Genomic DNA, 27,233 nt, shown 5'->3' on the forward strand with positions numbered 1-27,233 from the left:
GACATACGGAAGATAATTGCAGCAACTAACTGTCCATAATTATAATAGAATTTCTTGAACAAATGCAAATACTAATCAAATACACAAGGCTATAATATGAGTTTATAATAAAGTTAAACCACAGAGAGTTTCAGAAAAGGGAACAGCATATTTGGATTCAAGAATTTTATGCTACTTAGAACTCAAGCAGCAAAGATTAATGTTACAATCAAGCCCAAGAGTAAAAAAGTAACTTGATGAATAAAGGAAAACATTCAAACAGAAGTAATAACAAAACATGCATTGTAACAAAAAATAGAAGACAAATAAAAACAGATCGATAACTGAGCACAGTAGCATACAAACTAGAATAATTAACCCAAAAAGAGAAAAAAGAAAGAGTAGCAAATGAACACAGATTAGCAGAGTTTATCACAAAAATCCCTATTTATATGGTAAGAAAATACTGTACTGCATGAAACCCCCAAAATTATTAGAAAGAGCAATGTTCTTAAGAAACTGAGAAGACACATTTTAAGACAGTTTAGCATCAAATGCTGTCATTGTTTTTGTTAAGTGCTCATCATTTTTCAAGGACTGGCTGTTTACTGAGATTCTTAAATGGAAATCAAGCCCCTGATCAAACTGACTACAGTTTTGGGCGCTAACATTTATTCAGTATCTGGACGCTTTGTATCTGGCTCTTTATAGTCATGAGCTAGCTCTTTAGAACACAGTAATAAGCACATTAAAATGTTTGCTAGCCAAGTACGTGAAAAGCACAAGAAAATACTACCTTGTAAAGAAAGTGTTCAAAATAGTTCAAAATTGAAATGAGTCCCCTGTATCCATTTTCAGTGAGAAGAGATAAACAGGCTGGCTTATTGAAATAGGGGTAAAAAACCAGAAATGTCCCATTTACAGCACAAAATGCAAGAATTTAACACACCAAATGTGAAGGTTGTAGCTAGTTTCCATAAGAGAGCAGAGATAATGGCAGAGGAAATACCCAATCCACAAAATGGTACTTAAGATACCTTTAAATGTAGGTTTTCTACCATGAGTCCGAAGATTAGCAAATGTTTCAAAGAAGATATGGAAAGTGATCTAACCAACTACTGATTATTTAGTTCAATGCCAATAAAACAAATTTCAAATGCAGGCAAATGGGTAGATCACAGAATCACAGAATGGTCTAGGTTGGAAAAGACCTTGAAGATCATCCAGTCCAACCATCAACCCAACATTAACAGTTCCCAACTACACCATATTCCTCAGCACTATGTCAACCCTACTCTTAAACACCTCCAGGGATGGGGACTCCACCACCTCCCTGGGCAGACCATTCCAACACCTAACTACCCGTTCTGTAAAGAAATGCTTCCTAATATCCAGTCTAAACCTTCCCTGGCACAATTTGAGGCCATTCCCTCTTGTCCTATCACTTGTTACTTGATTAAAGAGACTGATCCTCAGTTGTCTGCAACCTCCTTTCAGGTAGTTGTAGAGGGCAATGAGGTCTCCCTTCAGCCTCCTCTTCTGCAGACTAAACAACCCCAGTTCCCACAGCCGCTCCTCGTATGACATGTGCTCCAGACCCTTCACCAGCTTCGTTGCCCTTCTCTGGACAAGCTCGAGTAATTCAATGTCCTTTTTGTAGTGAGGGGCCCAAAACTGAACACAGGAATCGAGGTGCGGCGTCACCAGTGCCGAGTACAGGGGTAAGATCACTTCCCTGTCCCTGCTGGCCACACTATTTCTGATACAAGCCAGGATGCCATTGGCCTTCTTGGCCACCTGGGCACACTGCTGGCTCCTGTTCAGCCGGCTGTCAATCAACACCCCCAGGTCCCTCTCTGACTGGCAGGTCTCCAGCCACTCCTCCCCAAGCCTGTAGCGCTGCTGGGGGTTGTTGTGGCTGAAGTGCAGCACCCGGCATTTGGCCTTATTGAAACTCACACAGTTATGTGAATTAAAAGGCAAAATAACTTTATCCAGGTAGAACATGTCAGACTATTTTAGGGTTTGGTTAGTTTTTTGGTTTTTTTTTTTTTTGGGGGGGGGGAGGAGAAGGGAGAGATCTTTTGATGAAAAAAATATCACACAAAGAAACGGAAGTATCATACATGCTCTGCCTTAAACAGAGTTGCATTTTCATTACAAAAGAGTGCTACATAACCCTGCAAAGCTGAAGGCAACCAAGCCATCAACTTCAGGTCCATTTTAACAGAATGTCAAATTCTAGCTAATTTTAAGGAAAATATATATATTGTCAACATGATCAAAGAAATTTTCCACCTTACTGAGTACTACTTCAATATATCCTGTATACACTGTAATGTCATACTTAATTCCAGCATGCTTATTTGAAATTTCACTTTCTGGTTTTGTCATTTTCAGCCTGCATCTTAGTTTATGTCTCTGGACAAATACTGGAACAGCAAGATTTCTGTGAGATAACAGACAATCATGGTTGTGGTTTGAACTCAGCCAGTAGCAAATCACCACGTGGCCAGCTGTTTACTTCCCAATTCCACTAATTGCAATAACAGGGTTATCTGACAGTTTGATTCATTGGGTATTTTCACCCAAAATCAAATCTCCTTGAGGCACACATCGGACTTCTCCGTCCTCCTGCATTACCCACCAAGTACACCCAGGTCCTTGGGCAAAAGTAATCCCACACGTGAGTTTACCTTTACCCAATGCAGGAGTAACCCAGACGGCCTTCCCTAACATATTCCTAATGCGCACTGCGGGGGCTTTATCCCCATCCACGGTATGTAGGAGGTTTGATTGAGCAAAGCCAGCTAGCAAGCTGATCCTCTGGTATTGACTAGTGTTTGAAAGTTCTACCACCCATTGCTCTCAGTGTAGCTTTCAGCAATCCATTGTATCGCTCAATTTTCCCAGAGGCTGGTGCATGGTAGGGAATGTGATATATCCACTCAATATCATGTTCTTTGGCCCAGGCGTCTATGAGGTAGTTTCGGAAATGTATTCCAATTATCTGATTCAATTCTTTCTGGTGTGCCATGCCACTTTCTCCTCAAGGCCTAAAATGGTGTTCCAGGCAGTGGCATGGGGCACGGCATAAGTTTCCAACCAACCAACCAGTGGCTGCTTCAACCATTGCAAGCACGTAGTGTTTGCCATGCCGAGTTTGTGGGAGCATGATATTAATGAATCTGTCAGGCCTCCCCATATTTATATTTTGACCATCGTCCTCCATACCAAATGGGCTTTAACCGTTTGGCTTGCTTGATCGTAGCACATGTCTCACATTCATGGATTACCTGTGCAATAGCATCCATGGTTAAGTCCACCCCTCGGTCACGAGCCCATCTATATGTTGCATCTCTTCCCTGATGCCCTGAGGAGTCATGGGCCAGCGAGCCATAAATTGTTCACCCGTATGTTGCCAGTCCAGATCTACTTGAGCCACCTTAATCTTAGCAGCTTGATCCGCCTGTTGGTTGTTCTGATGTTCTTCAGTGGCCTGGCTCTTGGGTACATGAGCGTCTACATGGTGTACTTTCACAACAAGATTCTCTACTCGAGCAGCAATATCTTGCCATAATTCAGCAGCCCAGACGGGTTTGCCTCTGCGCTGCCAGTTGCTCTACTCCTGCTCTACTCCACTGCTGTAACCACCCCCACAGAGCATTTGCCACCATCCGTGAGTCAGTATAGAGGTAGAGCACTGGCCACTTTTCTTGCTCAGCGATATCCAAGGCCAGCTGGATGGCTTTCACCTCTGTGAACTGACTCGATTCACCTTCTCCTTCAGCAGCTTCAGCAACCTGTCATGTGGGGCTCCATACAGCTGCTTTACACCTTCGATGTTTCCCTAGAATGCGACAGGACCCGTCGGTAAACAGGGCATATTGATTCTTGTCCTGTACAAACTGGCCCAAGAGCTACTGCATGAACTATTTCCTGCTTAATTTGTTCAAAAGCCCGTCGTTGCTCCAGGACCCATATAAAATCATTCTTTCTGGGTCACTTGATAGAGAGGGCTGACAATCTGACTGTAATTTGGAATGTGCAGTCTCCAGAAACCCACAACACCTAAGAAAGCTTGTGTTCCCTTTCTGTTAGTTGGTAGGGACATAGCTGTTATTTTATTAATCACCTCCATTGGAATCTAATGATGTCCGTCTTGCCATTTTACTCCTAAAAACTGAATCTCTTGTGCAGGTCCCCTGACTTTACCATGCTTTATGGCAAAACTGGCTCTCAGAAGGATTTGGATTATTTTCTCCCCTTTCTCAAAAACTTGTTCTGCTGTATTACCCCATGCAATGATGTCATCAATGTACTGTAAGTGTTCCAGGGCTTCCCCCTGCTGCAGTGCAGTCTGGATCAGTCCATGGCAAATGGTGGGGCTGTGTTTTCACCCCTGGGGCAGTGGATTCCAGGTGTATTGGACACCCCTCCAGGTAAAAGCAAACTGTGGCCTGAATTCTGCTGCTCTGAGGGATGGAGAAAAATGCATTGGCAATATCAATCGTGGTGTACCACTTGGCTGCCTTTGACTCTAGTTCATACTGAAGTTCTAGTATGTCTGGCACAGCAGCACTCAGTGGTGGCGTGACTTCATTCAGGCCACGATAGTCTACTGTTAATCTACACTGTCCGTTAGACTTTTGCACTGGCCATATGGGGCTGTTAAAGGGGGAGTGCGTCTTGCTGATGACTCCTTGGCTCTCTAGTTGACGAATCAGTTTATGGATAGGGATTACAGATTCTCAATTGGTGCGATATTGCCATCGGTGCACGGTTGTAGTGGCAATTGGCACCTGTTGTTCTTTGACCCTCAGCAGTCCCACAACAGAAGGATTCTCTGAGAGACCAGGCAACACAGACAGCTGTTTAATTTCTTGTGTTTCCTGGGCAGGTATATCGAAAGCCCACTGATACCCTTTTGGGCCCTTAAAATACCCTCTCCTGAGATAATCTATACCAAGAATACATGAAGTGTCTGGGCCAGTCACAATGGGGTGTTTTTCCCACTCTTTTCCACTTAGGCTCACCTTGGCCTCCAATACAGTCAACTGTTGAGACCCCCTTGTCACTCCTGAAATACAAACAGGTTCTGCTCCTTTAAAATTTGATGGCATTAGGGTGCATTGAGCACCAGTGTCCACTAGAGCCTTATACTGCTGGGGGTCAGACATGCCAGGCCATCAAATCCACACAGACCAATAAACTCAACTGTCCCTGTCCTCCAGCTGACTGGAGGCAGGGCCCCTTTAATGTTGGTCATAATACCCGCTAACGACAAATGGGTTAGTGTGGCGTGCACGGATTTCAGTCTCATCTTGATCACTCACTTCTTGTGAATACAAGTCAGGAGTTCTTCTCATAGGATCATGAGCAAAGTCGACCTTTCAGCTCTGTTTGGGCACTTGATTACTGGAAACTGGAGCAGCATTTCTCCTGAAAGGACGACATTCTGTACTTGTTCTTCTTTCCAGCTCACATACCCGCTCTTCTAGGCAGTAGGAAGGTTTTTCATCCCATTTCTTCATGTCTTCTCCATAGTCACACAGGAGATGACACAGCTTCCCCCGTGGTGTGTACCGGTTCTCCTGAGTAGAGAAACGACTGCTCCTAATAGCCGAGATTCTAGTCCGTGCAGGTGGGGAGTAGGACATGCCCTCTTTAAATTGCTGGAATTCTTGAGATAATTTCTCCACAGTCGCGACAAGGGAGGAAGAGAGACTTTCTTTAAATTGTTGTAGTCGGCAAGCCAGTTCATCCACTGTTGGTCTCTCTTCATCTCTCCAGTCCATCAGTGCTAATGCATTGGCATATGATGAGGGTGTGCTCCGTACACTTTCACCACATGGGCCAGGTGCATTGGACTTCATCTGGATCTGTGGGTAGCTGTGCATTATCTGGGTCATAGTAAACTACCTCCCGCACAGCTAGCTCCCTCAAGTATTGAATACCTCTGTCCATAGTGGTCCACTTACTTGGTCGACATGTCAAGTCATCCTTGAAGGGATATCTCTCCCTCACACTTGACAGAAGTCGCCTCCAGAGACTGAGATTTTGTGTCTTCTTTCCAATGGCTTTGTCAATGCCCCCTTCCCTAGACAGGGATCCCAGCTGCCTCACCTCCCTGCCCTCTAATTCCACGCTGCTGGCCCTGCTATCCCAGCACCAGAGCAGCCAGGTAATGAGTTGCTCACCTGGATGGCAGCTGAAATCTTTTTGCATGTCTCACAACTCACTCAGGGATAAGGATTGGGTGACTATCACTGGCTCTGTCTCCTCCTCCTGTTCTTGTGATGGGCCTGGTTCATCATCACCCTGTACACTGCGAGGGGATTTTCTTGTGTATTTCTTCTTATGTATGGGAGCAACTGATACTGTCATGGTTGGTTCTCTGGTTCAGCTGCAGTGCCTGTCCTTGGGCTTGTAGTGCCCTTCTCTTCCTCTTGAGGGTGCTGAACAGTGTTTAATAGCACTCAGTAGGCGTGGGCTATGCCCCAGCATGTTGCTGTGCCTCTCTGGAATTACCCAGGTGACAACATGCTTTTTCCAAATATTTTACTAGTTCTTCAGGATTCTGCACCTGTGCAGGAGTGAAGTTCCAATACACTGGAGGTGCCCACTGTTCTAGGTACTTGCCCATGCTACTCCACACCCCCAGCCACTCATAATTCTCCAACCTTGGGGTAGATTTCCAAGGGATACTCTTAAATAACTGCTTAACCCTGAACAAAACCTGAACCACATGCAGGAACACACTAGCTCCTAGCAGTAAGACGACCATGTTGATATCAACATTGCAAAGGTATCTGAAATTCCTGAATTCCTCAAACACAATTGTAAATAGCCCCAGGGCCGATGACAGCACCCTGTCATAGATAAGCATCACACAGTACAGCAAAAACAAAATCTTAACCCAACTCTCACGGACTGTGAGCAAGAGCATGGGAAATACATATTGCAAATGAGGTGATAAAATCTTAAGGAGCCAAGCAATCAACATTATTACCCATTCTGTCATTATCTCAAACCTCGTGCCCCACGTTGCGTGCCAAAAACTATTGTGGTTTGAACTCAGCAGGTAGCAAATTGCCACGTGGCCAGTTGTTTACTTCCCCACCCAAGTGAAATCGGGGAGGGACAAAAGAAGAAATTTATAGGTTGAATAAAAAAAAAAATAAATTAGTAATAGTAACAAAAACAACAGTAACAATAGTAAGTCCAAAATGGGTAAAATGCAGCAGCGGCTCACCAAGCGGTGGCCGGTATGGAGCCCATCCCCAGCAGCGATCCAACCACACCAGAGAAACCTGCTATGCAGACCCAGAAACCAAAAATGCATGAGAGCACGTGTCTGCCTATATACTGAGCATGGCATCACATGATACGGAATGCTCCAATGATTGATCAGGATGGGCCCTCTAGCTGTGCTCCCTCTCAGCCCAAGGAAAGTTAACTCTATCCCAGCCAAAACCAGGACACATGGGAACAATGTGATACTGCAACCAACTTCCATCAGATCTAGTATCTGCATGAAAAAAAAATTGGAAATCATAGAAAAGCACTTCATCTAGAGATTATAAGTGCTTTATTGTAACAACGACACAGACAGAATAAGTGTAAATGTAAGAATTTTCACAATTAAGTGTAATTATATGGTTTAGGACAAATTTTTTGTTCTGGTAGATTTGGAAATCTATGATTTCCTACTCTGAGGACACTCTAGAGAAAGACAGTGATGCACTATACTTTTACAAAAACATTTAATTGCACTTGGTGAACCTCAATAGCACAAAATTTCAATGGACTTTAGAAGCCTAAGTAGTTCAATGAGAATATTTTAAACTTCTTTTTTTTAAACAAACATAAAAGGACGGAGATTACTAAACCAAGAGGTTGAACTATTGAAAAGCAATTATTTATCCAGGAAAGGATTTGTTTATGTGAGTTTACTTGTAGAAAATCACTGTTCTCAATAGGAATGTTTCCAATCTGCTTCAAGTGAGCAGAAAGAACTTTCTTGACATCAGACTATATTTATATATTTAACTGTCTCGTGACCTGTAACCAAACTCTGAAGAGATAGTTATTGAATTCTCATTCACATACTTTGCAAAATATGAGCAAATTTTAGCTATGTTAAAAAGTATATTTAAACCCCCATACTCATAAATAAAACATGTTTAAAAAGATTTCTCTGATTCCCTCGGTTTTGATTCATGATTCATGCTCTCAGATATTCTGTGAATTTGAAAGACATAATGAATTGTTTTGAAGTAAGTAATACAAAGTAACAGTCATAACCTACAGTGCACAGCAGAATGCAAAGCATTAAACCAAGTTATATTACAAATGCTCCTTTCCCAATGATTTTTTTTTGGTTTTAAGAATAACTTTTTGAAGATGGGTTTAGTTTGTAATTAAAAGGAATTGTATTATGTAAAGAAAAGCAATGATACCTGTACTATCTAATAGGAGCACAGAGCTCCAGTCTTTGAATCCTGTAATGATTAGTAATATTTTCAATGTAACATTGGAATAAATTGATTTTGCATAGAGGAATGACAACATATGGGTTGAGATGGCCTGGACATTGTGAAGAGAACTTGAGCACGAAGGACTTTGTTACAGTAGTAATGTGAATTATTAGTGTTATAGGCCAGAGGATGGAAACATGTCCACTTAATTATTTTCCTTGGTTGTGCTACGGGAGCTTTTCATAATGGCAGGCTTAAAGAGTCATTTACTGCAAACTACTGTATTTCTATTAGGTTTTGGCATTGAGCTGTGAGAGGATAACTGAAGAATATATTTCCAGCTCATTAACTTGCAGCATTTTGATTCTTCTGGTTTGATTCTTTTTTTACTGGGATGATATTAATAAAAATAAGAATTCATAAGAAAAGACATTCAAACACTTGAAATCAGTATCAGTTCTTAAAATTATAACCTTAAAATTATATCTTTTGCCTATACTGAACATATATTTACTAATTTTGTTTTAAAACTGCTCATTAGTAGGTTTTGGAGAAATATGATTTATATTTGCTTCAATATATTTAAAAATCATAAATGTATTCTCACTCTTCATTATACTTTTGGTATGACCCAAGTTTTTGGTTGGTTTTTTTTTTACCTCTCTTTATAACCTTATCTTGTATTACCCTAATTAGGGGTTACTAGAGATGCTTGATAGGTTGCACATTTTTCCAGAGTGAAGATGATGTTAAAAACTCAAAATATCTAAACATCTTGGGTAAAATTCTGGGTTTAATTACTGTAGAAGTTAGGAAGTTGTGCATCTGCTTTAATGGAGAAAATATTTATTGTATTTCTCAATTATTGGAAGAGGGTATCATAGATATTTACACAGAACAAAATAAAAATAAAAAACAGTTTTAAAAAATGGCATTCTATACCTTTTCCCCCCATAAGAATCAACCTTCAGAAATGCTTAAAAAGCAAAGGTGCATTGCACAGGCTTCTACATGGACTGAAGAATTGAAAACCAAAAGAAAGGCAAGTGTCACACATATGAATCATGGTGTAAATAAAGCATGAATCTTATTCACATGTTTCACATGTTGTTCTGCTCTGAGATTCACTTTTGGAACTCTGGTAAAAGGGAAGGTGTTTCCTAGCAGTCAGTTTTAGGAGAGGTTCATTGTGTACCAAGCAAATCCGGTTACTACTTTTAAAAAGAAGGCCCTTACTAACTTCTCCTGACCAAACCCTTAAAACATTCACTTAAACAAAGAAGTATTCATTTTTTTTTAAAATGACTGTTTAAATACTTTTCAAATACTAATTTCAAACACATTAAAAAAGGAACATTTATTAAAATGGAAGTTGTCCTTTTTTCTTGCCTTTTATTTCAGAAAATAAATCAATTATAATTCAGTGATAAGAAAAAGAGCTCTGTGTACCAAATCCAGTATATTTTACTTGAAAGTAACTTATGAGAGGTGTTATTTTTTCAAAATATTCTGTAAATTACGGATTTTTTAATGCCAATCTGAAGATTCTACTCTATGTGATTATACATGCTATTAACAGTTCTTTGAAATCTTTCCCCATAAAACCAACATCCATAAATAAGACTGTGGATATTTGTACATGAGGATTAACATTGAGGCCAAACAATATGGGAATGGCAGAAGCCAGAATATAAACTTCAAAAACACTTACCTTTACTGGGTCTCTCTGCATTTTGCTGCCAAAAGAGGGTGGTCTCCTAGGTGAAAAAAAAAAATCAAAAAAACCAACAATGGTAATTATAATCTTGTATTATTTCATTAAAGAAAATACTTGGGTTTGGGGTAGTCCCTCCTGAGCTGGAGAAACAGACTAGTAAATTATCATTGTAGTATTTTTTTTTTTTAGAAAAATAGAAACAGTAAAATTCACCATCGTACCTACATATACATCACCAATAGACAGACTGATGTTATTCTAGAGAAGTACATGTGATTGGGAGTCTGGGAGCTGTTCTATATGCCTACTTCTCTGCTATTAAAAAAAATGTTCTTAGGTATTACTGTTCTTTGAAAATAAAATAAGTTCTATTCTAAGAACTAATTAGTCCTATTCTAGAACCAGTTTTGTTCTTTTCTAGTCTAAGTTTCCATTCTTGGAAAGTAAATAGAGAGGTCCTTTTCCAAGAAGCATATCTTGATGTGTAAGTGTAAACAACTGTCATTGGCAACAGCACACCTGATTGCTAGAGCATTTTTTTTTTTTCTATCAGCTGCATAAATAAAAAGTAGTCTGCTCTTTTTTAATGTTTTTGGCAAACAACTTTACCCTGGTCAATCCCATTTCCAACCTAGAGCTGCTGAACTAACATGAATGCAATATCGACTTACATTTAAAGTTGAAATCAAGTTAGCCAGCCTTTCAGAAAGTCCACTCATTAAATTTGCAAAGACAGAGTCCTTGTCTTTGAGAGATTAAAATCTTTGATATTGTTAAAAATGTGTGCCTAGTCATCCTTCCTTCTCACTGCCCTCTTACCTGCAATATGACATATTCTGCACATGCTTTTTTTTTTTTTTTTTTTTTTTTTTAACAAGGGAGGGGGAGAGCTGGAGAAAGAGATTCCACAGTTTCCAGCTTATGTCCTATTTGGATGTGGTACTATCAATGGGTTTACTGGACTACCTTTGCCTTTGCAAAGATAAATATTAAAGCCTAAAAAGGCTATTGCAAACAAATTTACAAGCCTCTTTTCATCCCAGGTCTCCTTTTAACAAGATTTGTCATCCCTCCCCACACCCAAAGTCCTCATGTATGCTCATCTTTACATGTGTCAAAGGTGCTAATGCTGAAACTGATAGCATTGAGCTGGGCAACATCTGGACACATACAGTGATTTTCTATTCTGCATTTCAAAGAGGAGTTATGGGAGCTTTACTGACTTGGAGCTGCTTTTATGCTTTCTCAGTACAATCTAGAAACATTTGTTAAGGGGCAAACTGACATAATTTAGAGAGTTTGAGTAAGTTAGACTGGATGGCAGGTCATAACAGTACCTAAAGCTTGCACAAGGTCACTGTGCTATAACTTCAGGTCTGCTGCAACCCTCCTATTACAGACTACCCCGCATACACAATATGAAGGGATCTGTGAATGCTTCCTTACAGGAAAGCCTTATGGATTTCTTCTTTAATTCCTAGCTGCAGTAAAAGTATTCCTGCAGTATTTTAGAGCATCTCCACAGGCCCAGAATAGGCTCAGAAATCTCGCCTCTGTCAAAATTTTAGGGTTTTGATCTTCTCTGAACCAACTAAAGGAAAGAGTTGAGAAAATAAACTACATATTTAAGAGTCTCTGTCTCAAAATAGGAAGTACCAAATAATTGAAAATTTATAATTTAACTGCAGTATTGTTTATTGAGAGATCTCGAAAGTCCCATTTTTGCACAGAACAAATCCCAAGTTCTATTCCAAATCCGTTGTGTGTTTCTTAAAGAATGTTCATGAGTCAAAGCTGGGGACAGATCTAATTTAAACAGCAATAAAGAGAAAAATACAGACATTGCTGAAATTAACAGTTGGTTGAACAATTTGGTAGTTGAAATATATTACATCTTACGTGTCCATTTTTAGATTAATTTCTTGCTCTTCTGGAGCAAATGAGCTGAAAAGGACACAACAGGATTTTACAATTGCCCATGTACTTCAGCTCCTCTTTCCAGACTGCTCTACATACAACTTTGCAAAACAAAATGCAAGCTATGATCACTTGTCACGTGACATTGACAGTCATGCCTCAACACCTGGGTCTGAAAAATCTCTAGTAATACATGGACTGTCTCTCCCCTTTAAACTCTGACTTCAGAAGTACACATGCATAGAGCTGTCCTATTTCTGCATGGGTGTCTACAACTTGCAAGATTCCAATATTGCCAAATTTCTTGTAGGAGTCACAGGATTTACCAAACAGGTACATGTCAACTTTACAATTTATCAAGTTTCTTCTCAGAAATCCTGCATATGTCCATAATATAAAAATTATCAGATCCTGTACAAGCCTTGGAGACTGTAATGTTTGCACCATGAGTCTAGTACTTTCTGCCAAACTTACTGTTCATGGATCATGTACATGTGATCTATGCTTCTAGTATTGATATGTGGCAGCTTACTATAGAGCTAGTTTGTTGGTATTAACAGCTGGCAGCAGGAAGTCCTGAAGAGATACAGAAAATCCTCAAAAACTGCTTCAATAGAATTGCCAGTAAAGAAGAAGAACATAACCTAGAAAATCTGGATGCTTAATAATGTTATTTCAGCCAGTTTGAGCTGTGAAAGTAATTTAACCACAGCTGTGTAGAGATTCCTGTAGGCTCATTTACTTAGTTTTTGGAGCATAAACATAGCCAAAAGCTGTCTGCTTCTCTAATGGTACAGGATGTGTCCATCTACCTAAACATCACTGATTCTGAGACAAACTGGGAGTGTCAAGGAAGTTCTCATTCTGTTATGCTATTGCCTCAGCCACAGCGACTAAGACATTGGCACAAAAAGAGAAACTAAAGACATTTTTCCTCCTTAATGAACACACATTGTCTGAAAGGTCAGCTTTGCTGCCACGGTATCTGATAAAGAAATAAATAAAAAAAGACTTGGATCCAGCTGTGAAACATGAAAGGATGCACACAGTTAGAGTCAGGGAGAATTCATTTACTTATTGTTCTTCCTGCAATCAATGGGAAATCTGAATGCAAAATGCAAGGAAAATTAGCTGGCTAACTTAAAATCTAATTTATCATCTATTACGTTTTTTAATCATTAATCCATAATTGTAAAAATAATGGTAATTCATAAATTTATAGCTATCTTGTTACCTTCAAGTATTCATTTGTATTTTTCAGCCTCCTACCTATGTCATTATTTTATTCAAATCCACCAAATAATATGTTTTACAATTTATCTGATATTTCTATAAAACCAGTATCCTTTTCTATTGTAGAAATGATGCATGGCAAAACTTTTCACACCAGTTTCTGTAAAAACCACCAATCTTCTTCCAAAAATAATCTCTCTGGACATAATTGCAGGTGAAGAAATAAAGTTTCAAGTATATCCTTTTTAAGATCAAAAATCAATTTTAAATCTACCTCCAGAATGACAAAGATGACCAAAATATTTCTTAAGATCCAACCCTGTATTAAATTTCTAGGTTTGATGTTGACCTGAGAGTTGTATCATCAAAGGGTTTTGCATCTATAGTCACTTGGACACAATCTTTTTTGCCTATTCCCATGTCACTGTTTTCACTAAATGGAATATCAGTTCTCATTTTAGGTGTGATTTGGGAGAAGGTAACAAACAGAGTCGGCTTTTGAAAAAAATGAGTGGTACAAAAGAACAAACAGCTGCAAAGTTGTGCACAGACTGAGGTATAGGAATGGCTAAAAAATACTATATTACTAACTCGGCTTCTCTTTCATTGTCTCTAATGTTGGAACTGTCCCAATCTGCATAAGCAAGTATATATTTGTGGGCCTGTCAGAAAGATTCTCTAGACCACAAATGTCTCAATTTGTGTCCCTTTTCTCAAGTTCCTCTACTAATTCATGTGCCTCATATCTCATGTATACTCTTTTCCCTGGAAAAAAAAAGGCAGGGTATTTTCCTTTTTTGCAGATTGAAGAAATTTTTAAAACTATAAATTTTGTAAAGAAAATAGAATTTTTTATTTTCTACCTAGCCCTCCTGTTGACTCAATACCAATTCACTGGGCTTATGAAATATATCCTAAGAAGGATTAGAATGAGGAGAAGAAAAAGCTTGTTATGACACAACAGTCTGGAATGTTTATGGGGAACATTAAAAAGGCACACAACAACACATGCAAACTAAATAGACCGGTATCAGTTGTAAAGCAGAAGGTAAGACTGAGCTTGCATATATAAAAGGATAGCACCGAAGTAAGAAATATAAGGTAAACATGAACATTAAAGAACAAGTGTATTGTGTTTATGTCACTGGGAGAGAGTGGTGATATTAACCCTTCTACTCTAGAAAGTAGCACTGCCAGGGAGCTTGATGCTGAAGAAGTCACAAAGAGAAATGAGAGTGTTCTGCTTAAGATTTCTGAATATAGCTATCAGATAAGTCTATTAAAATATCTAGGAGCCATTGCACATTCTGATGGTAAGTATATTTGGATTAGCTTTTTCTTGCTTTGTTACTGCTCAACATTTCCTCCAACAGAACACAAAGAGCTTTCTTCTCAAAGGAATTGGAGATAACTTGTATTAAAGAATTAAACACAATGAAGAATATTCAAGCAGGCTTTTCAATAGCAGAGCTACAGGGAAACACTATTACAGGATAATATTTTTCTCAAAAGAGTTTGTCAAAATTACTGTTCCAGAAAACTGCAAGATATTGTGCAATTTACGTATGATGACCTTTTTGCTTTTTTCCTGACCACAAAAGTGGATAAGAAATAAAAATTAAAGGAAAAAATCAAATTCTGGAAATGTTCTGGTTTAGAAAGCCATAATTCCACAAATAATTTTTTCCAACCAAATGGAAGAAGCTAAAAATCTACTTTCACATGCATTTCAATGCATCTTACACATATAAATTACTTACCTTCCTATCAAAGAACAATAAAAGCAAGCCTCTTCATTAAAGAATGGGGCCCTATTTTATGGAGTTGTTAAACAAAAATTTCCCAAATGTATTTTCTTAATAACAGTGTGATTGAGGATCAACTTAACTACCAAAAATAGATATTTTAAAATAGTATTTTTTCCTAATGCAAATTCACAAAGCTTTCAGAACTGCAAAATCAAAGGGAATAGGAAATTCAGGGGGAAAAAAAATTTAAAAACAATAATAAAGCATTTCTGTTATTTGGCATGAGTACTTTGGGGACACGAGGGTAATGCTGTGTCTTTCAAGTTGATATTCTTCAAAGAAGGTACATCCAGCTCCTAAAATTTTTCCTTTCATTTATCACTACTCTCTGTTTCTGTGACAACAGACCTTAGGAACAGTGAATCAGATATTCAGTGATGTAACTTTATATGGTTTACATTGGAGTGAATTGAAATATACCAATTTGAACTTGCTGAGGAACTGGCACAGCAGCTGACTGAATTTCAGTCAGCTTAAAGCATAAAACTGCTGCATCCCAAAGATTTACCAAATCTATATCAAAGATTTTAAAGCAGATGTCTCCTAAATAGCAATCACAGAGTTTAAAATGGAGACAAAGTTATTCACACTTGGTATACTACAAAATTCTACAAATTAGCAATAACTCAGTGAGTTGGGGATATCCAAGTTTCTCTTTCAGTGTTTGCTTTTTTAATCACTAATTGATTTAAAAAAAAAAAAAAGTGTAAATGTATATTGTTATCTCAGGTTTTAAAACTATGGTAAGAAAGCTCTCCCATAATGAATCACGCAAAGGTATCCACATAATTTTGTTGATTAAAAGATTTAGTATGTGAAATAAAGGAGACTGTTCTGCCAGTTAAATACATTATTTTCTTTTGCAATCCATACAAATGCAGTCCTACTTACATACTGCAGCTATTAATAGGCATAGCATTTTTCAGCTGAGATCTAAATTGAGGCAAAAGTAAAGTTCAAGTCAATTAGCTGCTCATGACTTCTTACACTTCATGTCTGAATCAGATTGCCCTCAGACTAAAAGTCACATTCATGTCTTCTTCCAACCATTACAGTTTTATCAAAATCTCTCTCTCTCTTGTATTTTCTTACTTGCCCTTGCCTCTCCTTGACTGCATGTCCTACTGTGACACATCAGCTTTCTACAATCACATGGTTCTTACATTCTTGGACTAGGGGAGAAAACCAAAGTGATGTTTCAAACTACTTTTATGCTTCCAGCACATAAACATCTATTAATTTGTAACTAACTAAATCTATATTTGTACAGCTAGAGAGACTGAAGTCGTGCAACCAATAATTATTATATATTGTAAGATGCTACTTACAGCTCCTTTTTACCCTGCTGCTTTTGTACTAATTTTTGTAAGTTGAAATTATTAAAAAGACTTTTAAAGGTGAAGTACAAATGAAGTACTAATTAAACTATTGTTTATAAAATGTATAAAATATACAGACTAGCTAAATATGTATTTTATTGCAAAGAATTCTCCTTCACTACAGAATTCCCTTATTTTAAGATCATAAATACCCAATAACTATATCCACACATATACATTTTCTATACACACAATGGATATAGAACAGTTTAAAACAACCGAGTTTCAGATCTGAAATATAAAGATGGCATCAGAGCATACTCTGAAGAGAAAACCTGTAAGTAGGCATTCCAAAAATTACATAGAAAATTATTTCCTTTTCACTTCTAAATTTACCAAACTAAATTGTGTTTTCTTTTTTCATGAAGATACCCCATGACATACTATCCTTAACAGTATGTCTTTGGTCTTCAAACACATTTTGTAACCCTACAGACAGTCACTGTATATCAATCAATACCACAAATGTTATCCCCAAGTATATGTATCAGTTTGTCCCAGAAAAGGACAGTAGAAATTTTAAAATAATTATGTCAACTTTACTACAGGACTGTGCAGATAAAGACTTTGTTGCAGATTTTCCTTTACACAGCACTATGGATGAATACATTTTATAAGTTCTTTTAAATTATTTTCTATATTGTAATCATATTGAATGTAACAGACACAGATGAAGTACCCATTCTTTACCTGGGATAGAAAATAAATGTAGAGTGAAGAACTGTAGTAAACATTTACAAGTCGAAACTTCATCTTCCCCAAAATATAATTGGTTTATGGAGTCAGATCCAGATTTTGAGTATAACTTCATTGAAAGCATTTGTATGTTGCCTAGACTGCTTTTTCCCTCAATTTTCTTAAAGTCAAAAAGAGAAGTGCTATCAGATGCTCTTATGAGCAGTGTTTGCTGCAATAAGTATGAAACTGAAAAGGTACTGGTGCTGCCATGCTGGGTTCTTTTGTAGGTGTTGAAGAAATAAATAACTTCAGTGGAGCTCTGCTTGTTTGAATATTTAAGTCTGGATTTCTCTATCTTTCTTATGTCTCTATTTTCCTATACAAAATATTTTGCATGAAAAAGTGTAGTGCCCAGAAAGTATATTCTTTGAAAATATACTTTTTTCTCTGTTCAGCATATAAGATTTAATGGCTAGCTTGGGCAACCTGTGGTCAGCATGCTGAATCTAATGAATCTGTTTGGAGAAATGTCACTCTCTCATGGTGTTGCTCAGGAAGCCTGAGTGTCTAATTCATGGCTGAGGACTCCATTTGAAGGCAAAGCTTCTGAAATTTAAGAGCAGCAAACTCAGCACTGAAGCCTTTTTTTCCAGATCTAGCCTGAAGTCTTTCAATTAAGAAAACATGAGTATGCCATTTTAAGGCATGTGTTTATAAAGTTTACGTTTTTCAAGTAGTCATGTGCCTGGGTATATCCTTCACTGTAGCTGAAATATGCTAATCATAACATTAATCCATGAAGTAACACTTATTTATAAAGACCCCTGACCATCTTCTTAAGATTCTCCCATCAAAGTGATTTTAAACAGCAAAAGCAAAATATTTTTATAGTGTTAGCAGCAGTACTTTTAGAATCTGAGGAATAAATCATAAAAAAATAAGGTTAAACCAGAAAGTATTGGGAAAGATTTCCCACCCAGTACACATCAATATAGCTATAAAGTGGAAAGGGTAGGGAATTTACTGAAATAGCAGGGAAAAGAAAGTTTACTGAAAAGTCTTTAAAAACCTATGTTTAAGTATTAAGTATTTTCTATTTTGTCTTTCACTATCCTTTGGAATATAAAACTTGGTCAAGTTAAAAAAAAATTAGGAAAATTATTACCTGAGAATAATCTTCTGCATTTGAGTGTCTCCCACTTTGATTCGCGTCCACATTACTGTCACTTACATTTTCATCACTTTCAGTAACAGAAGGGAGACAGGATATGGAATGAAATCCTTTTTTGATGGTAGATTGTGGAAAGTGGCTAAATAATAAAACAAACTCAAACACTTTAATCCATATATTTACATTCAAATTACAGTCTTCATAACTACTATTCTTAACAGAATTTTGACAAAATAATTTGTGCCTCCTTTATTTTGACAGCTTAATAGGGCAGGACAAAATCTATGTATGTATATATTCCTTATCATTACTGGCTTGGCACTACATACATATATCTATGCTTGAAAGACCTGAACTGTTGCCCGCTTAACTAACCCTCAAAAAAATGAAACCCAAGTCAGCTGAGGAAAACTAGATCATAATGCCAGAAGTGAATAAATTTCTATGGCACTTAGAGAAGAAAAAAAAATTATAATGTGCACTACTTAAATGGAGGTAGGGCAAAAAAAATATTTTATATCAGAATAGTTTTTGTCTTTTCCCTCAAAATGGGTCTCCATAGCTACCAGACAGCTAAAACACATGATAACCAAGGAAACCTGTACAAGGCCTATTCTGGTTGTAGTAAAAGAAAGCTCTGTTGCTGACTTCAGTGGAAGGAGATGTAAAATCTGATGGAAATTTAAATAAATCTTTGCTTGTGAAGTGAACTAGGAGAACAAGATCAAAACAATGTTGCATACATGCCAATTAGACATAAAAGTGCAATTGTGTTATTGCAGCAATAAAGAACAGAGAAAAACTTAAGCACATGTTATCTAGACCCCTTCTTAAGGATTGAGATAATGAAACATCAAGATCTTTAGCAGCAACACAGTCACAATTATCTTGCCTTTGAAAGTTTCAAAATATTTTATTAGAATAAAAGCAAGAGATTAAAAACAGTTTCACTCCCAATTGTGTATCTAGAGTCCCTCATCCTATTTAGGCAGCTATATTACTTTAATGAAATGCTAATACTTGCTATATATTTTTGGTTACTACCTGTTAATTAAATCACAAGAGATTAAATTAGCTGATTGTCATGGAAACCTAGCATAATAAATAAACTGTCCTTGACAAAATGGTAAGTTGACCATGAAGCAATCTATTAAATACAAAAAAAATTATAAAATTTTAACATGCAAATACTGCAACATCTTAATTATTATTATCTCATTCTTTTAATAGCCTATTAATGGGTATTGCTTAGAGCATTTTTATGTATTTCTACTCCTACTATTTGAAAACAAACAATAAGTAATTTAATGTATTTTTAACCGATAAAATGCAACTATATCAGCAAAACAATGATACTCCCAAAATATTCCAAGGTCATTTCTTCCATGGACAAATGCTGCTCTTCAGAAAAAAAAAAACCCAGCCAATGTATAACTGTTTTATTATGAACGCATCCAATCATGATGATCAAAATGCAGAACCTGCCAAGTATGTAATTTATTCAGTTTACTTAGAGGTATACTTAACAAAAGGTGTACACACCTTAAAAAAATATTCACACCTCCAGCAATTTAGAAAGTGTTGTTGGACTCAGTCTCAAGAAAAGAAATATCCTCCAAAATAACATAAATTTTTTGGTGCTCACTTGGTATGTGATACATTCAAGGCTTTCTCTGCCAACAGTTCCGTCAAAGTAAAGGAGAGGAGATTAATAATCCTAGCAGTTGTCACATCATAAAGTGAAGTGGGTCAGAGTTAAAATAACAAGACCTTGATACACTTAATGGTAATCTTTTTTTTCTGGTCAGTGAGCAACTGTTATGCTGAATACTGAATACTGACCAGGAGTCATGTGTACATCAATTTCTGAAACTTCTCTAAGACACACTGTAATAAGACTCTGGTTTTCAAGTGTTTAGAGGAATTCCAAACAGTCTTTAACAAGGCATTTATACAAAGCTGTGATTTGAGTATAAGCTTCTTCACCTGCACCCTCAGGGTTCTTTTAACAACTATAATGAACAGAGAACCAACTGTTTTATTCATAAACATTAAGTGTTCCATGCCAAATATGTGATGCCCATGAAAGTACTGACTGGCCAGTCAATTACTTGCTTGTTATGTGCAAGATTTGAAAAATTCTGAGGAAAAATTTGAAAGATATCAAAGAATATTCCTATTTCTGGTGGAAGTGATCCATTGAATATTCTACATCTTTGGGCCCAGTGAGTAGAGAAGCTGGCAAAGTGGTTTTGCCTGACAGAGCTCCCTGCCCTTCAACGTCAGATGCCCTGAGAAGTGTGCATCCACCCAGGGGACTGTCTGTACAGGGTGTGACAAGTAGGGACCCACCTCTCAGCTGTATGCATATCCACCTCCTCCCACCAGCGTGTAGATTAGCTGATTGTAGGAAGCAGGATATAAAGCTCCGAGAACCCCAACTTGCATCTCCAACAGGAGGTGTGTGCAAGTAGAACAACCTGCACTCCCAAAAGAGGTGTGCTTGTAACCCTCACTGCCAGGGGGGTGCATATAATTGCATGTGTATGCCTCTGTGTGCACCATTAGAAATTCTTGTGATTAACTACGCAAAGGTGTTCAGCAGTTTGTAGGTGTTTATTAACATTTTGTAAGCTTCTGGTATAGTGGTTTATCTGTTGTATTGCTGATATCAATCCTAAATGTACAGTTCACTGATTGCCAATTCATTATGTGACATCAATAAATCAATAGAGCGCTCTGATCCTGACGTGCTTTAAACTACATGAACTGAGCAGTTTTCCCCTGTGACACAAGTAAACAGAAGCCATTGCACTTTGACAGTGAAATGGACTACAATACTAATGCTGAAACTACATTGAATACTTACATGTCCGTGGGTATTGTGATAAGATTCAATCTGTAATTCAAAAATAGGCTAGCAATCTCAACATGTTCTTCAGGTTTGTTTACCACAGGCTCTGGAAAAAAGCAACTTGTTAAATGTATATTCATAAGAAATACTTAATACCATAATTTTGACAAATAATTTCCATAGGGGATTCACCACTCCTAATCATTCTTCAAGCGCATACACCTGAATGGAAGAGAACAGCCAGCGGTTCTTTAGGTGACATATCATGAAAAAAATAAAAGTCCTTAACACTGATTCTCATCCTGTAAGGTATTAAAAGTGGGCTTAATCTATATGTAAGGTTATCCAAGGTAGCTCAACAAATATGGCAGCACATTCTGCCTTTGGTAATTTCCTGTTTCTTACCCACTACATTTTGCTAGCATGCCTCTAACGCTTTCACATTCAAGCTATCTCATATCATGCATTTAAGTCCATTATGTAATATAGACAAACCCTAGAACAAGGTTACCTCTAAAACTATGAATTGTTGCAGCAGGACTAGTCACATACTTTAAACGTTTAAAGGGTGTTCAGAAGCTTTCATGGCTCTGCATCAGAGAGCTTCTGCACTGCTTTGATAACACTCCCTCTTCATTTTCTTCAATAGAGTGTTTTTAGAGATAAATTAAGACACTTCTCAAAGTGTTCAAGAAATAGCAGGGCTAAGGGGAAGTCATACATAATTGGAGAGGGGGGAAGTGAGGAAAAAAGTAATCCCTAGGGAATTTCCATTGAAATTAAGCTAACAGATGATAAGTATGGCCCTGAAAATGTTTATAATAATCAAAATGTAATTACAAGTTTATTTTGGAGGTTTGAGTAGACAAACCTTGGGGCTCAGATGTCACAACAGTTTCCTTTTTCTGACGGAAAAGCTTCCAACGAGGAACTGGTGATGGTTGTGGTGGTGCTACCAGAGGACAGGACCTAGTTCTAGTGATGAGGACAGGATGGCTATGTATGTGGGAAAGTCCATATTGTCTCAGCTTCTCTGAAGAATCAGCCTATGAAACATGGAAAGACAATCTGACTGGGGCCAGATCTCCTTTCTATATCATATCTTTCTCACAAAAAAGAACAGTATGCACACAAAAGCATCTAATGGCTTGGATAACAAATGAAACAAAAATGGTTCACCTGACAAGGCTATCCAAAACCTTTTTAATTAGAATTTGATATTCAGCAGAAAAGGTATAATTGAATACTTAGAAGTGTTTACATATATTTTACTTTTCATAATAGATTCAGCACTTCTTTCAACTTATTTATATAACCACATTCTTTTAGGTGCTACAGAAAACATGCAAGTCAAACAGAATGGAGAGGTAAGAAAACAACAAGGACAACATTTTCTTTTAAATAAACATATTTAAAAATACTTTTTCCAAGGGAAAAAGTCCTTACTTCATGGTGTCCCTGCCCACAGCAGGGGGGTTGGAAGAGACCTTAAAGATCACCTAGTTCCAAACCTTCTATGATTCCATGATAACTTGTGAAATCTCCATAATGTAGTATCACTTTGAACCAATGTATCACTAAAGTTAAGCTTTCTATCTGCTGGCTAATTTAGAAAACACATTAAAGGCACTGCAATTGACTCGTACACCAAAGCCCTTAGCAATAGATTTAAGAGCAATTTTAAATGTGGACATTGAGTGGTGCTCTTCCCATTAAAATAATAATGGTCCAGTACTTAACGTTTTTCACTACTGAAAATTCTGTTACAAGATTTGTAAATCTTTTTTATTTTAAAAATACACCTTCTTCTACCTGCTAGATAAATGACCCATAACTTATTTCATTGACATGCCCATCAGCAAGCCTCTGATTTCTCCTGCTCATTGTCAAATGTACCTGAGGGTCTATAATTACAAATTTTGCATAGAAGAATGTAGTGGTGGTTGTCAGTTATTTGAAGGGAGAGGATCAAATTAAACACAGTAAGGTACACAAGCAATATATTAGCCTCATTTGATCTCTGAATTTATAAAAATATATTGCAGGAGTGGTGACTGGGTACACACATATTCAAGCAACTTTAAAATGCAAGTTAAAACATCCAAGATTAGAAAGGATTTTGAAGACGACTAGTTAAGTGCCATAAAGGAGAACTTGTCAGCTGCTGAGTAGGAGACACACTTGAATGACTCAATTATTGTTTTTTTTTTAATTTTATTTGAGCAAACTTAAGACAATTAAATTCAAGCCACAACAATCCAAGGACATACTCACTAGAAAGCAAAACTAAAAGGGATACTGCAAAAATTCTGGAGGGAAATTCTGGCACAACTGCAGTCAATGACAAAATCTCCTCCAGATTTAGGGAGCATCTCTTATCCCAATGAATCCACTCTTCCAAACATTATTGGCATTGGTGCCTCAGCCCTCAAAAAAAAGCCTGAAAATGGGCTTTTTTTAACCCACAAGAAATCCACCACACTTCTATATTTAATTTCTGTCAACTTCCATTTTTCTATCAGTCTTTACTAAAATACTGGTTTAGACAGATATATAGATTCATCTGCCTCATCCTATTTGGTCTGCCATGTCTCTTTTTCAGTAATCTCTATATCTTAACATACTGAAGCCAAATTTGAGACTCAAGGCATTAGGTGGCAGGAAAGATAGAACCCTATGTCACCATTTCCAGTTTGCTTTTTGATGACTAGTATTACTTATTATTAATGAGACAGCATTGTCTGAGACCTTAAATTAAAATAAATTAAAATAAAATCACAGACAACAAGCTAGTCTTCAAAACAGCATAAAACACAGCACAATTTTCAAAAAGAAAATAATGCAAGAATTAAGAGCAGTAAAGCATAACACCTGCAAACCATTTCTGGAAATTTCTTTATTCTATGAAGCCTATCAGTTTCCTGAGAAGGCAGCTTAAATTTTAATGTTCTAATTATGATGAATATGATTTAGATGTACAAAAAATTAAGTCTAATTAATAATCAACTCAAGAAAGCCTGCTCTAGCATTATAAATAGCTTTCTGTAAAGTGTGAGTGACTAAGCGGAAATTCAAGCATTGTTTTAACCCCAGCTGCCTGAAGTGCTACATTCTCTTCAGCTGCTTTCACCAGTTACAACACTAATGATAGAAATGGATATAAACATGCTAATTCTTATAAAACAACATATCAGAAAATGTGTATCAAATAAGTCATTAATTGTAGTCTTAAAAAAAATTAAAATTCATGTTTTTCAAGTAGCCCTTAAAATAATTAGTCTTTCCAATCAGAAGTATCTCATCATGATGCATTTTCTAGTCCAAATCTAGTCTCTCCCAGGAGACTTCAGCTCCTGGGATCCAGAGGAAAGTGGAGTAAAACTGGAAAAAATGAGCAGGCTGTGGCAGAAAAATGCATGTTCAGAATACAGAAGTACAGAAATATAAATTTAACTGACAGTCATTACGTGGTGACTGTTTCACTTGTTACAACATAGTTGCTACAAAATGAAACTCCCTGATAATAAAGTAATGCCTTTCTGTCCTGAGAGCATAGAATCTTACCATCTGCCCTAATGAAAAAATATCTTCTTCAAACAAATGTAGTGGTAGACAGGCAGCATACACGGCCGTTTCTGGCTGGGTTGACACAGAAGATTCTACAGAAAAAACATTAACATGCTTTAGAACAGGGTAAACAGTGAATAAATGCTGTTGTACCTCACCCTAAATTATTCTGCTTTCTCTGCCTTATTTTTATTATTCTTTTGTTTGTCTGACTGTTATTTCATTCAAAACAAGACCTCATTGTAAAGCACTCAGAAGAGAAGCCATGGATGGAAACAACACACTGCTTTAATCCTTACCTATTTTGACCATCAACAACTTTTGGCTATTTCACTTCTTTTACACAAATGAGTAACAAAAACTACAACTTAGAAATGCAACAGGTCAGAGGTAGCTCTCACCATTGTTCTTTTCTTTTTCTTCAAATTTTAAAAATACTAGATATTAGCATGAAGAACACAATACACATCATCTGGGTAGATGAAGTAAAAACATATTGATTGGTCAGTACTAGCTAAAGGTTTCTCATCAGTGAAAGCAAAATTTGATCTTGCCACAAAAGGATCAAAAGCCAGAGCTCTGGCCACTCCTGCCAATGGATATGAAGACTGAGATAAGTAGTTTGAGAAAAAGAGTGCTTGTAAGCCAGGGTTACTGCTCTTCTGTCAAGGAGATGGAAAAATTGAGGCAATGTCAGCTGCTTCAGAAAGTGTGAGGGGGTAACCCCATAGCTCTTATCCCACACACCTTAGGGAAGCTTTCCTGTAATTCTACCATAGGCAAGACATAAAAGCAGGGACACATTCACTTTGTTACCCCTAGTAATCTTGCACTAGGCAACCCCACCATCATCTCATACCTGTATCTCTGACAGAAGCCACTGTTAATTCCTGAATAATGAAGAGAAACCAAGGCTGTCTGGCTGACAGCCAGTTCACTGATGCTGAAGGGAAATCAAAAGTCTAAAAAATATAATACTGGAAATATAGGTCTGTGGTTTGACCTAAAAGTCAGCTCAAAAAAAAAAAAAAAGATATCTATTTCTCTCTATTTTTCCTTAGTCATCTAAGAGAGCATGTGAAGACAGGATTTCAGTACACAGGTTGTGACACCTGTTTTTCATCAGAATGTTTTGTCTTTGTTCCTTTCAGCTCCACCTCAAATACAGGATAATTGCTTCCTGAGTTTAGTAAGTATTCAGCTGAAAGTTGCTCTAAGAATAGGTATTTTCTGTGAAAAGGAATAAACCAATGCTGTCTGAATACAAAGAAAAAAGGGAAAGGAAAAGGGAAAAGAAAGGGAAAGGAAATATAGGCAAATGGCTGGAAAATAAAATTTATCAAACTTAAAATCCATTTATTTAGAAGGTATGCAATGTTTTTTTTCTTAAAGCAGTAAGATATATCTGCATCTTAAATATTCTTCCAGAAATTCAATTACTCGATTAAATATAAGCTGCTGGTAAGACAGAGTTACTTTCCAGTGGATTCTTAGTACTTCTCACTGCATGCTTGTGAGTCCCACGCTAACCACAGTTCTTGTGTTAGCTGTGTTTCAAATTATTCAAAAGCAAGCCTGTAATCTAGGTTTAGACTGACATATCTGCTGTTACAAATACAGCAGCAGTAGCTACAATGTCCTACACATTACAGAGCCATACGTGCCACAAGGCACACTGATCTCATTGCTTGTGAGAAGTACTTCTCAAATAAAGTATTTAATCAAATACCAGGTGGAATGTAAAGCTGTCATACTCAGTCCAGATGGGTTGTGAAATAAAATTTCTGCAGGGCAGACAATAAACAGCAATGAACAAATTATTAGAGCATGCAAATGATTAACCAGACACAGCATATTCACTTTAATAATACTATTACAGTACTAGAAAGATTTTGTATATTATGCCAGTACCTTTTAAAAATAATATATTATTTGGTCTTTTTTCACTATAAAAAAAAATGAGGAGGATATATGCAAATTCTTTGCCACCAAGTGTCCTGTTGCTTAGCATAAATTCAGCATCTGGGGAAACCAGTTAAAACTGATACCTTGATAAAATTTTATTATTAGATCAACATGTTATAACATATGGTACAGCAAAACAGTTAGATTCAGCAAAGCCTATTATTTATATTCATCAGTGTGGATTTAAGAATTCTGTGGTGCTTTGTTAAAAATTTCTGAATCCTTGTGGCTGCTTGTTTCATATTTGCGGCTTTGCAAATTCATTTGCAGAATGAGTACTACACAACCTGAACAAATGTTTCAGTCCCCAGGAGAAGGGAAAGTATCATTTGAATTCATCCATGTAATATATATAACCAGCCACTTAAAAAGAAAGGCCAGGAATGAAAATTACTGGTTTTAATAGTTCTTAACTGATTTTTTAAAAAATCATAGGTTTTGAAGACTCGCAAAGAATTTTCTCACCATATATTTATGTTTTTTTC

The 27,233-nt window shown here is 37.1% G+C and overlaps 1 protein-coding gene across 1 annotated transcript in view; it reads right to left on the reverse strand.

The window, feature by feature from the left end:
* ADGB (androglobin) overlaps positions 1-27,233 on the reverse strand; it is a 136,843-nt gene that overhangs the window by 61,891 nt on the left and 47,719 nt on the right. Inside the window, exons 11-15 of the mRNA XM_074864612.1 lie at positions 24,781-24,875; positions 22,088-22,262; positions 21,232-21,322; positions 18,357-18,501; positions 10,171-10,216 (exon numbers count right to left, since the gene is read on the reverse strand). Coding sequence (XP_074720713.1) covers positions 10,171-10,216; positions 18,357-18,501; positions 21,232-21,322; positions 22,088-22,262; positions 24,781-24,875 — 552 coding nt within the window. The remainder of the gene's footprint in view (positions 1-10,170; positions 10,217-18,356; positions 18,502-21,231; positions 21,323-22,087; positions 22,263-24,780; positions 24,876-27,233) is intronic.

The sequence above is a fragment of the Strix uralensis genome, chromosome 3 (assembly GCF_047716275.1).
Source record: "Strix uralensis isolate ZFMK-TIS-50842 chromosome 3, bStrUra1, whole genome shotgun sequence".
Taxonomy (NCBI): Eukaryota; Metazoa; Chordata; class Aves; order Strigiformes; family Strigidae; genus Strix; species Strix uralensis.